Here is a 12,636-nt window from a genome sequence, read left to right as displayed (position 1 = left end):
GAATACATGGAAAGAATCACAGTTTCAACAATTATATTTGGTAAGTATCCAAACCATCTATCAAGGGAAGAGTTCAGGTTGTCTAACATGAGAAAGATCCATGTTGTCTATCATGCCCCTATAAGATGGAGCCTCCATCGGAGACTCCAATCTTGGAATGAAGTTGCTCAAAACGAGTATAAGAAAGTAGCTTAGTGAGAGTATCAACAAATTGATCACCACTACTAATATAGAAGACAATTAGTGAACCTTGGTCAACTTTGTCTTGCAAAAAGTGAAAATCAATAGAAATATGTTTCATACAAAAGTGGAAAACTAGATTTACACAAAGGTAAGTAGCACCCACATTGTCACAATGAATAACTAGAAGTTTGGGGAGAGAAACTCTAAGTTCGCCAAGCAAGGATTGCAACCAAGATAATTCAATAGTAGTAGTGGCCACTACATGGTACTCAGCCTCCGTTGATGAATGGGTAATAGATTTCTGTTTGTAAGAGAACCACGAGATAACATTTCTATCGAGGTAAACAACATAAGCAGTCGTAAACATCTTATCATCGCGATTTCTACCCTAATTCGCATCAAAGTATGCATTTAGCTTGAGAGCTTGATTGAATCATAAAAGAAGAACATGACTAATAGTGTGTTTCAGGTAGCGCAAAAGTTGTTTAGTAGTAGTCCAGTGACTTATAGTGGGACGATACATAAATTGAGATAACTTGTTCACAAAATAGGTGATATTTGGGCGAGTTAGAGAAAGATATTGAAGAACACCAACCACCTAACGAAAGACAGTAGCATTTGTAAAAGAAGTGCCATTAGAGTGTGGATAGCAAAGTGTGAATATCTTTAGCACCATCCATTTGGAATCGAGTGAGAAGATCCCATATGTATTTATTTTGAGTAAGGAAAAGGCCATGAGATGTAATGGTGACTTCAACACCCAAGAAATAATGAAGAGCATCCAAGTATTTCAATGAGAATTGGCTTGATAGAGCAATCAAAAAGTTGGAAACAAGAGTAGGATCACTACCAGTTACCAATTGATTCATTCCCAATTGGTGTCTCAGCTGATTCATGTCCAGCTGGTGCTCTTTGATTGAGAGAGTAATCAACAAAATTTATAACCTATATCACCATGCATTAGGATAGCTTAGCTAATATAGCATAGTGGCTCTAGGATCGTTCACTGGGAAAGGTTTTCAACTTTCAACTGATACCAATTCAAAGTTAAATTGGTGCTTTTTCATTTCAAGGTTAGCTTAAGAAATAAAACACAAACTTTGTTTAAATGAGGTTTTGTTTAAAGTTAACTAAAAAGAAAGTAATGAAAATTACTTATGAAGAAAAACATTCCTTGGAGGTTTAGGTTCACATGGGAGGTTCCTTATGCAAAAACAGAGCTCCGGTCATTTGGTTCATTTCCTCGCATTAGAGAATTAACATATAGTCAATTCTCTAACCGGTGTTGTATAGATGTAACCTTTAAATGGATTTCAGCTCTAATTCTCTCTCACTGATGCAACTTGCAATGGCTCGTGCCTCTCACCTAGCATTTGTCATTCAAGGTGATCTTTAACTTTGGACTTCCCTTCTCAAGCTCGCAAGAGATAACTAGTGGATGTCTCCTTGGAGTCCAAAAGCTTACCAAGTGTTGGCAATTCTAGAAAATCCTACCTCCAAGTCACTTCCCAAAAGCTCGCAAGAGATAAACAAGTGCATCTTCATGGATGAAGATCACGTGCCTTACCAAGTGTTGGATCAAGTGACTAGAAGGTGTTTTAAGTTAACTAAAAACATAGAAATCATTAAAGGAACACACTTTCTTTTCATTAATGGCTGACACCACAAAGCTACTAATTCATGCACTTGGAACCTTTCCCGGCTACCTTAACTCCAAGGAACTAAAAGTCTAGCCACTCATTCTCTGAGGAAACTTCCTCAAAGCTTGTTTGGCTAGAAAGAAAACTAACGAGAAAACAAATATATCAAGGAAAAACATAGCAAGTGCTCTATAAAATATGTTTCTTTCTTCTATTGATTACATGATAGATTGATAGATCTCCTCTTTGTAAAGAAAATTACAAACTATATTTATAAGGTTATTCATCCTTTTCCTTGCTTAAAGACTAAGGAATCCTATAATAGGTGGATTACAAGGAGACTTTGGAGATTTGGACAACAAATATCTAAAACAAAATATCCCAAAATATCTCAAAATGTCGGTCGGAAATATCAGGAAGCTTCAGGAGAACACTGCAGTTGTGCATGTCTGACCGGGTAGGCGCTACCAGAAGGTCCAGATATGTCTGATCAGAGAAGTTGAAACGTCCTCCTCTCCCATCCGGCTGTGAGATATCCGGATGTAAAATGTCGGCGCACAGAATTCCGGATATGAAAATGTCGGTGCAGATGGAAAGTCGGCCGGATAGAATTCTTCCTCGGGTGGACTGAGCTATGTTGCGCAAGGGGGACCGTCTGCGTGTGCAAGGTGTAGGGACCCCTCTCCCGGATGACACGGATTGCGCAAGGCTATCCGGATAAACTCCATCCGGATTCCCCCAGCGGAAAGGCGGCGCAATGCTATCCGGATTCCCCTCGGGTTGAAGCGCACAGCACTCGTGAAATATCACACCCAGACGATAGCATATCCTATCCGGACATCTTTTACTCCTTGCATTCCGGATTTACTTATGGCAAAGGGCTTCAAAGCTTCGATTCTACATGTTTATGAGCTTTCCATTGCTTTGCCAAGGATTCCAAAGAACTCTCCGTAATCTCTTTTTGCTTTGGTGATCATAAAGCTATCAAAACACCAAAACTTAACACAATTTGATTAGAATTGATTGCAAGGGTCCTTAATATGTTAATTGGGTTAAAAGGTGATAACTACTACTCAAAAGTGTTTTAAAAGAGTTTATTACAAGCTATGAAATAACACTTTTTGAGTAGTAATCACCAATAAATCATCCACATATACAAGAAAGTAGACGATGGTAGAAAGCCCACGGTAAACAAATAGAGAAGAGTCGGACTGAGAATTGCTAAATCAGTAGTCCAAAAGAAATTGTTTAAGTTCCTTGTACCATGCTCTAAGAGCATCTTTTAAGCTATATAATGTCTTCATAAGATGAAAAACACCAGAGAAATTAGTAGAATCAACAAAACTAGGTGGTTGAGACATGAATACCTCTTTAGAGAGTATGCCTTATAAGAAGGCATTATTAACATCGAGTTATCGATTTGGCCACCCATGAGAAAGTGCTAAGCAGAGAATGATACGAATGGTTGTAAGCTTAACAATTGGATTGAAGGTCTCATGATAGTCCACACCAGGGCATTGGTGAAAACCCTTAGCTACAAGATGAGCCTTATAATGAGTAATGATACCAGCTAGGTTTTATTTTATGCGAAAGACCAACTTGCACCCAACAACATTTTGACTAGATTAGAGGGAACCAAATCCCCAGTACCATTGCAAACAAAAGCATTAATCTCATTAAACATAACTTTGTGCCATTGTGGATTCTTGATGCTTGAGACACACAAGTGGGCTCCATAAGTTCAGGAAAAATAGGTGAGGTACCACGATGAAGAGCTATCCGATGCAAGAAGAGAATTACATATAAACGATTGATAAAGGAATTCATGCTCAATAAATTCAACATGCTTGGAGTGGAAATTTTTGCTTATGAAAGGGTCATAGCATCTATAGGTGCTTGAGAGCTAGAGTATCCAATGAAAATACATGATTGGGACTTTGGTGCTAGTTTGTGAGAAAAGTGGGGGCAAAACTAGGGGTAGCAAAGACAACCAAAGACATGAAGTTTGAGATAATTTTGTAGCTTTTGGAAGAAACACTAATATGATGATTGAAGATTTAGAAGAGGTGTGGTCAAATGATTAATAAGATATACAACTATTTTAAAAGCAAAGCTCCAGTAGTAGGGAAAAGAGGCTTTATGTTGTAAGGTGAGACTAGCTTCAATAACATGATGATGACAATGTTCAACAAAGCCATTATGCTCTGAAGTGTAAGGAGGAGTTTTAAGGTATTGAATCACTTATGATTCATAAAGTGATTTAAGTTTTGTATGTTCCCTACCACCATCAGAATAAATAGAAACAATTGGTGTTTTAAAAAAAATTTCCCACCATAGCTTTGAATTTGGTAAACACAATGAACACATCAGATTTATGACGCAAAAGATAAAGCCAAATATATTTGGTAGAATGATCCACAAAAATCACATAATACTAAAAATTATCCATTGACATAATAGGAGCAAGGCCCTAAACATCACTATATAAGATCTAGGGGACCTCAACTTTGAAGGGAGGAAACACCAAACAACAAATGATGACTTTTATTACAGCGATAGGAATCATAAAAGAAATTTGTGGAAGTTTGGAGGATATTGGAATGAGACCACTATGGAGAAAGTGATTGAGAACTCTGATGGAAGGGTGTCTAAGACGGTTATGCCAATCATGTGCTGGGGCAAGAACATTGACCAAAACATATAGTCACTATGGCAAAATTACCAACACTCGACCAATCGTACACGCCATGGTTGTTATTTCTTTGAATTAGTTGTCCCCTGATGTGCATGTCCTTCACAACAAAATGAGATGGAAAAAAATTCAATGGAAACATGATTTGATTTGCAAAATTGCAAAAATTAGATTTTTTTTTTTCATGGAAGACACAGATAAAACATTAGATAAAAGAAACTTATTAGAAGGGGTAGAAAGGTTGGTTGAACCTATGTGAGTAATTTTAAGACCCGTACCATCTCCAATGACGATATCATAGAGCTCGTTATAATCTTGGTGCAAATTAAGATTATTAAAATCAACAGTCACATTATGAGAAGCACCTAAGCCATGATCCAGTTAACTGAGCTAGCAATGGTTGTGGCTGTGTGATAAGCCCTAGGTGGTGTTTGGGGAGTGGCATATCAAAAGTAGCACTATTAAGCAGTATGCCCTTTTCTTGCACAAATTTGGCAAACAACATTCTTCCAATTTTGATTGTTGGGATTCTGTCGAGGTTAATTTGAATTGTTGCCAAAGTTTGTGTTTGGAGAGCCACGATTGTAATTAGAACTATAATAGTTAGGTGGTGTTTATTTTTTTACTTAATTCTAAATAGAACCTTAATGCTTAATAGTGTTAAATATTAAGTTGTTTGTTTTTGTAGTATTTTATTTCTATTAAGTATTAAAAAGTAAAGAAAAACCAATATGCTATTTTTTTCTATTTAAAAAAAGTTACATATTTTGACTTTTTCTATTCAGTAAAATTTTTATAATAAGTCATGAAAAAATAGAAAACAAATTGTTTTCAACAAAAAGCCAAAAAACCAAACACCCTCTTAGAGTCCTTCCGTTTCTACCAATGCTGATTGTTGCAGTTGTTAGTCCCATGATTTGCAAGTTTGGTGTTATGATGAGCAACATTTGTTGTAACAAGTGAGGGATTAGGCTGGATTTAATCACTGTTTAGAAAGTTCTCATGCTCTATCAATGTGTCAAATAGCTCTTTGAAGGTGATGTGGTACTCTCTTTGACGTACTGCAACCACAACTTCCTTCAACTCATTGCCCAATCCTTGAAGACATTGAATAACAATATCATCTTCAACTTGTGGCACTTCAATAAGAGCAAGTTCATCACAAATACCTTTGAACGTATGGAGAAGCAGGTTTTGTGCTCTAGGTTATAGAGGTAAATATGCCTTTCAAATATATGATTTTGGAGAGAGAGCGATTGGCAAACCTTCTTACAAAAGATAGTTCCAAGCATCACGAGCAGTTGTTGCCTAAGACATGAAGGAAACAATGGACTCAGATAAAAAAAGAAAACGAGAATGACATGCAAAATAAGTTGATCTTGTCTTTTCCAAAGAGTATAAGAGGGATTTGGGTGGTGCTTTTGGAAGCCATGGTTGTTGGATGGATAATGCTCTCACTAGAGAACTTTGCTCTAATACCATAAAACAATGATGACAAAAAACTAGTATAATATATTGTTTTTGTGTATTATTGATTTTAATTAACACACACATAAGTAAAAAATCTTTTACATTTAAAAAGTATTTCTTAAATTTTATTAAATGTGATTTTTTTTTTTCACAAATAATTTTTTTATGTTAGAAGTGTTTTGAAAAATTGGTCCAAAGATGGTATTTGAAGTAAGAAACATGATCAAGTTGAGTTATGAGTTTCCATTCAAGTAAGCACTAACCACTAACAGTAACAGTCCATCTCTATTTACCAACAAACTCAGGTTACCTAACCATTTATACCTCGACAAACACCCTAAGTAGGGAATCGATATTCAAATAGTTTGTTCCCTTTGAAAGGGAAGGTGGGAATACTTTTTAATTTCACAAACAAAATCTCTATAAGAATAGAAATTAAGGGGGCATGTGGCCATGTTTTTAAACTTGTTTTTAAAAATTATTTTCTAGTTAAAAGAATGAAATCTTTCAAATTGTGATCAAAGTGAAAGATTCCAAGGGATATATGGTTTTACAAGAAAATATTACCACAAAAGATTATATCTTACAATTTAATAATTTTAATAAATTTTGTGTTTCACATATTTTTTCTATTGTTTTGCATACATTGTAGGACCTTCGCAAAATTTGTGCGTACATGGACTACTAAAGTTTAGTTTGAGAAGGATGATTGGTGCCCAAATATGTGCCCTAAAAAAACATAAATGACATAGTTTATATGCAACCTAAGATACAAATAATTTAACTTAAATTCATGTTAGCTCCATGAATCTCACATTTATCTTGAGTTAAGAGATGATAAAAAGCCATTAGATTTAAATTTTATTTTATTTTTCTTTGTTTTTTGAATTTTTCTTTCCTCATTTTCTTTTCATCTAATTTTGCTTCAAACTTCCCATTTTACAAATAGAACTTGATGATATAAAAATATTAGGATATTTGATTAGAAGGAACAAAATAATTCAAACTCCCTTGGTAATTAAGATCAAAGTACACCCACTCCTACACATGAGCCACTGAAACCCCATTTGATTGCTGAAAACTAATGAAACCTACATTTTTCAAATGCAGTAAATCACCAATAAAAAAATAAATAAATAAATAAAGGAAGAAGAAGATGAAAGAACAAAGAAGAAAAGAAAAATCGTTTCATTGACCCGGTTCCTGCAAACACAAAAGACAGTCAGATTCAATCCATGCTTGGAGAAGAGATTTGGATGTTTTAAATTTAGGGGTGTCTCAAATTTTCACTAGGGGGGTTTAATGATCCTGTTTGCCAGGAGCAGTTCCACTCAGCTACAATATATGTGGCTCAAACCATCTGTTCTATCAACATCATACCACCTCACTTTGATCATGCAAGAAAGGAAATCTCCATGTGCTGTGAACCAAATCCTATCCAAAACAAGTCAAATGGGTACCTACTACACTTTTAACATTTAACACAGCTGTGAAAAGTAAAATATAAGTAAAGAACATTCCTTTAAAGACCAAAAAGAGCTGGATATAGCTCACACGATTCCAAAGTTCCCAAAATCCAAAGAAGTTACTTCAAACACTCCTCATGATCACATCATTTTCAACTTGTTTTCTCACTATCCAGTATCATAATCAAAAACAATATTAAAGGAGAAGGTACAGCACTACTAGGAAAGCCTCTGTTAAAGCAAAAGAGCTTCATTCTCCCCAGCTGACTCAATTGGACTTCACATGCTCCTGGACTATATGAAGACCTGGAGTTTCTTCCCCATAATCCTGCCAATCAATCAAACAATCAATTGGGAGAACATGTTTTTCAATCTTACTAAATAAGTAATTAGTTGCACTAGGAACAGATCGAGGACACTATTTTTCAATCTTAACATTGAACACTAATCAACCACTGCCAGAATTTTATTTTTTTGATAGGTACAAAAATACAGAAAATGGGTGATTTTGACAAGTTATGCAAGGGTAAAACAGGCACCCCCTAACAAAAAAACTCCCACTGCATGCACCCACAACAAGCAGAAGGCAAAACCTTGTCGTATGTTATAGCAGAATCAATGACATTATCATTCACTATCTTATGAATTCTCTTTTTTTTTTTTTTTTAATTATTCTTTCAATCAATAGGAATTTTCAATTGCTAAGACAATTAGAATTTTGTTCCTTGACACACTGTTTTCTGTAAAAATAGCCATCAAGTATACTGCTTTTAGAACGTTATCCAGAATCCATGCATGTATCTGTACCTTCACAACAACACAAGAACAACCGACCACCTTCCTTGCTTTCCCTTCAGAATCAATTTTGCACAGCTGTATGAAAGGATAGAATCAAAAGTTAATTATCAATGACATAATCATCAATTTCCCATAAGCATTACCAAAATTAGAGATAACATCTAACTTAAACTGAAGGGTTACAAAGAGAATCAGGCCGAACATAATGTGTCAACAATTTAAAGACAGAAACAAAAAGTTTCAGCAAACAAAAGGTTAAAGCATCACCACCAATCCTCAAAATCAGAAAAGGAGAATGAGATAATTCCAATTAAGAAACTGAAAGGAACAAGCTACGAATAAAGGTCAGCAATGAATATGTACTCACACCAGCCCATTCACCAAGAGTTTTAGCACTAGGCACTGATATAAGGCTGACATTATGGTCAGCACAAAGCGCTTTGACAAGTTTAATATAGTCAGGCTGGTTGCAGTCCTCTGCCAATACACAGAGCTGGGCAGCATGTTTCTCAATCACCTTAGCACCTTCATGGAGGCCTCGTACAAGTCCACCATGAGCCAATGATTTCCTCAGGACAAGCTGCAAGGCTGTCATGAGGTCCAAGGTCTCACCTAGAGGAGGGGCACCAGCAGCCTCAACCACAACAGCTTCATCTCTGTGGAAGTAAATAACAATAAGACATGTGAACACATCCTAATAGAGTAATGAACCAACTACTACAATTGTAGTTCCCATGTGCACACTCAATTCATTATGCCACCATAAACTCATGAATGTTTAAGACTATAAGTACAATGAGACGGATATTGAAACACAAATCAAGGGGTCCTTTCAATTTAGATAACAAAGTTCACAATAGAAAAAGGTGGTGTACTACATACAAGAATGGTTTCATGGCTCTTATTTATATTAATATTAAAAATAAAAAAGGAGAAAAAAAACTCCAAGCAAAAAAACTCAAGGATAAACTAGAAATACTATTGAAAAACAAAAAGATTTATAAACTGCCATTTCTTTCTTCAATTCCAGAACAGATAGCCACCATTATCCAATCTTCAAAAAAGGACCCACAAAATCAGTTGACCAGTCCTCAAGAAAAGCATTTCCCATGATAAACTTTAGATAGAGCTTATGATGCTAGTAATTTTAAGCTCCCACCTCATCACAGTTCTCAAAACAAATATATTTCATTTTTAACACAAAGTCCTTCTAACTAAAGCTCTTATCACTTTTTAGACATTAAATAATAACACCTTAAAAGTGTGTTGTAGTTGTTGGGGGTGGGGGGTTCATTCGACATAATGTTGAAACTTGAAAACCCCTGAGCATTTACTGCTTAAGAGTTGCGTCACACCAACTTCTGTGAGATGGGTTAAGAGCCATCCTGCGTATATGTGTAACTACAAATCCGTGAAAAAATTTTAGAGAAAAAAAATGCTAAATTTTTGCAAGATTTTTAAGTTGAAGAGCCTTAATCTCATGTTATCATATCAGAATCCATCTTATCATACAGAAATGACAACAAAATAATCAAACTACAAACAACCTTGTAACTCACACAAGATCTACCATATTAAATATTTCATAAAATAAAAGGTTCAAATCACATAAGATAAGCTTACATATGAAAATTTTTAAACTCAATGTACAATCCCCACACTATACCATTAAGGCACATTGGTTTGGCAGGAATGGAATGGTGGAAAGTTGATCACCAGTTTGTTTCTGTGTTTGGCTGCTCATAGTAGCCTTCCCATTCCATGCCAAATGCTGATTTTCCTTTATCCACACACCCTAGTTATTCTCATTCACCCCTCTAGCAAAACATAAGAAGCTATCCAAGAAAGAAGTGGGAATAAACAAAAATTGTCATTCTTATTTTGAAGAAATAGTGAGAATTTCTTTTTGGTTGCTAAGAAAATAGAGGAAAGGAAGATATATTATTTTTTTATTTTTAAATTCCATCTACTATATTTACTTTTGTGGATGATGAGATTAACAGTAAGTACCTGTTAATCACTGAGAAAGCAAAGGAAAAAGACGAGAAAATTGATTTTGTTTTTTTTGGTTCAATTTTTTATGTAGATCTAGACAATGAAAGAATTGATATTTTCCAAATTGGATACCAAGAAAGTGGAGGAAAGAAATACAAAATGAATTTTTATTTTTTAAAATTTATGATGGAAAAGTGAAATTTTTTTATTTGGATTCTAAATAAGTGAAGGAGAGGAAGAGAAAATTGATCTTCTTGGTGTTATTTTGGTTGATTAGAAGTATAAGCTCTCTGCTTAATTGTAAAAATAAAAAATAAAATTAACCATTGAAAACATATTTCTTTTTCTAATAGACTAAACTCAATTACTAATATGGCCAAACACTAACATGAAAATGACAAAATATTCCTACAATTTGATTCCTGATCCATCCAAATATAGTAATTGAATTTCAAAATATCATTCTCATTCTCCGGGTCCATGAATTGGATTGAAGAGTTCATTTTCAATCTTCTGTTCCAATCAACCAAAGAAGCTGAGGCGTCTTATATATAACATCAAAGTTGAAGATTGTAGTAATGATTCCCCTAAGTAGTACTGTTGTATCTCTTACTTTCAAAGTACACTTTCCCGCAAACCCTCAATGGTGATCTGTCCCCTTTCCTTGAAAAAGGGAGGGGATAAAAGAGGGGCATGGCTCACTTGTTCAGACAGTTGTACAAGAAAGATGAAAATTTATGTACCAATCCACCAGGATGCTCAAGTCTTTGTGTTCTACTGTTCTTAAAATAACTTCTGCACTACACAGGCATCCCAACCAAACAATGAAATCCTGAAGAGAACTGAACCTAAACCCAACCACAAAACCAAAGGCAAAATCCAAAAACTCTCCAACTCTATGAACCTACAGCCTGCATTGCATAATTTGATGCTGATAACCATCATCTATAAGCGGGAGTGGACAGTCTGCCCAAGTAATTCTATCTAGGAAAGTATTAAAATGAATTAATGGGTCAGTGACGTTTCAATAAGGACTACCAAAAACATTGAAACCAGATCCTGGTTCAAGCTGCTAAAATTATATATGAGAAATTCCCTCCATTTCCAATTAAGATATGAAAAGAACGAACAAACAATCCAAAAGAACCAAAATTGGTGACTTGAAAAAAATTAATAAAACGACGCACCAAGTAGAGTCCATATCTCATCTGTAAAATCTATATGACTAAGAACAAATTTCAATTTTTCCAAACAATGAGAACAACCAAACATTCACATACCCAGACATTTTTCTCAGTGTAAGTTCACAGATGAGAAGCGTCCTCCCTACAAACCATAAAACAAACACAAAAACATGTGAGCATAATCAAATTAAACACACCCCATTGTTAGACTTGAAAAAAAAAATTGAACAAATCAAATAAAATCGGTTCTAGGGTTTCCGATTACATTAAACCCACAAAGCGAAAAAGAAAATGTGAATAAAAACAGAGATTAAAAGAGTGAACTTCGAAAACCTCTTACCTAGATGATCCTGGTATGCAAGTTTGCCCTAGGACTTTGATCAAACATGGGCTAGGGATTTTATAGCTCCAAAAACCCTATTTTTTGTGCAAAATTACCAAACTAGCCCTCACTAAAAGCATCAAATTACCCTTATATTTGTATAAGAGAAATTTAAATCTTCTTTTAACTTCATTAACCAGAGTTTATCTATTTCTAATAATAAAAAATACAAAAAAAAAAATATTTATTAACTTGAAAATGAAAAATATACTTTAATTTTTTTTTAATAATTATTTAAAAAAAAAAAGATAAATATGTAAAATAATTCAAAATAAAATACTATATATAAATTTTATTTTTAATAAATATTTTGAAATATAGGAAATAAATTGAAAATATTTCATGTTTTTAAATATACTTTTTTTCCAAAACCATAAAAAATATTTTTTAAAATTTTCTCAAAAAATATTTTAAAAAAAATATTTTATCCGAATATACTCAATTTCTTTATTCCTTCCATTTTTTGATAAATTATTTTTAGATATTTATACATTTAACATCTACAATTTAGTAATTTATTTTGAGCGCGTTATCCCTCAAGATGTTAACACTTAAGTTTGTTAGGGAAATATTTTCTAACTTAAAAAACATATTTGACATTTTTTAAGAAAATAATATTATTTTAAAAAATTAAATTGAAGTGTTTTTAGGTGTTTTTGGTAAAGAATTTGAAAAATAATTAAAATATAAAAAAATTATATACCATTTTGACGACTTTGGATGTAAAACAGTTCATTAATTAAAAGATAAATTCTATAAATATGATTTAAAGCATAAAAATTAATATATAATTAAATCTAAAATAAACTTTGTATCGAAAATAATA

The 12,636-nt window shown here is 33.9% G+C and overlaps 1 protein-coding gene across 1 annotated transcript; it reads right to left on the bottom strand.

Moving 5' to 3' along the window:
* Positions 1-7,475: 7,475 nt before the first annotated feature.
* On the bottom strand, positions 7,476-11,813 carry LOC117925647 (40S ribosomal protein S12-like). The gene is made up of 5 exons (XM_034844712.1): positions 11,769-11,813; positions 11,525-11,570; positions 8,617-8,905; positions 8,259-8,324; positions 7,476-7,779 (listed from the first exon to the last, which is right to left on the bottom strand). Exons 2-5 carry the CDS (start codon positions 11,530-11,532, stop codon positions 7,720-7,722), a joined length of 423 nt encoding a protein of 140 aa, XP_034700603.1. The 5' UTR covers positions 11,533-11,570; positions 11,769-11,813; the 3' UTR covers positions 7,476-7,719.
* Between the last annotated feature and the right edge of the window lie 823 nt (positions 11,814-12,636).

Source organism: Vitis riparia, chromosome 11, assembly GCF_004353265.1.
Source record: "Vitis riparia cultivar Riparia Gloire de Montpellier isolate 1030 chromosome 11, EGFV_Vit.rip_1.0, whole genome shotgun sequence".
NCBI classification, from domain to species: domain Eukaryota; kingdom Viridiplantae; phylum Streptophyta; class Magnoliopsida; order Vitales; family Vitaceae; genus Vitis; species Vitis riparia.
Note: the sequence above shows the minus strand (reverse complement) of the source record. Positions and strands in the feature narration are given on the sequence as shown.

What these genes read in the sequence shown, in the direction of transcription:
- LOC117925647 (XM_034844712.1), bottom strand. An exon ending in CTCTTGGTGAATGGGCTGGT is followed by an intron (nt 8,325 to 8,616) that starts GTGAGTACATAT and finishes CCTTTCATACAG; the next exon opens with CTGTGCAAAATTGATTCTGA. An exon ending in GTTCTTGTGTTGTTGTGAAG is followed by an intron (nt 7,780 to 8,258) that starts GTACAGATACAT and finishes ATTGATTGGCAG; the next exon opens with GATTATGGGGAAGAAACTCC.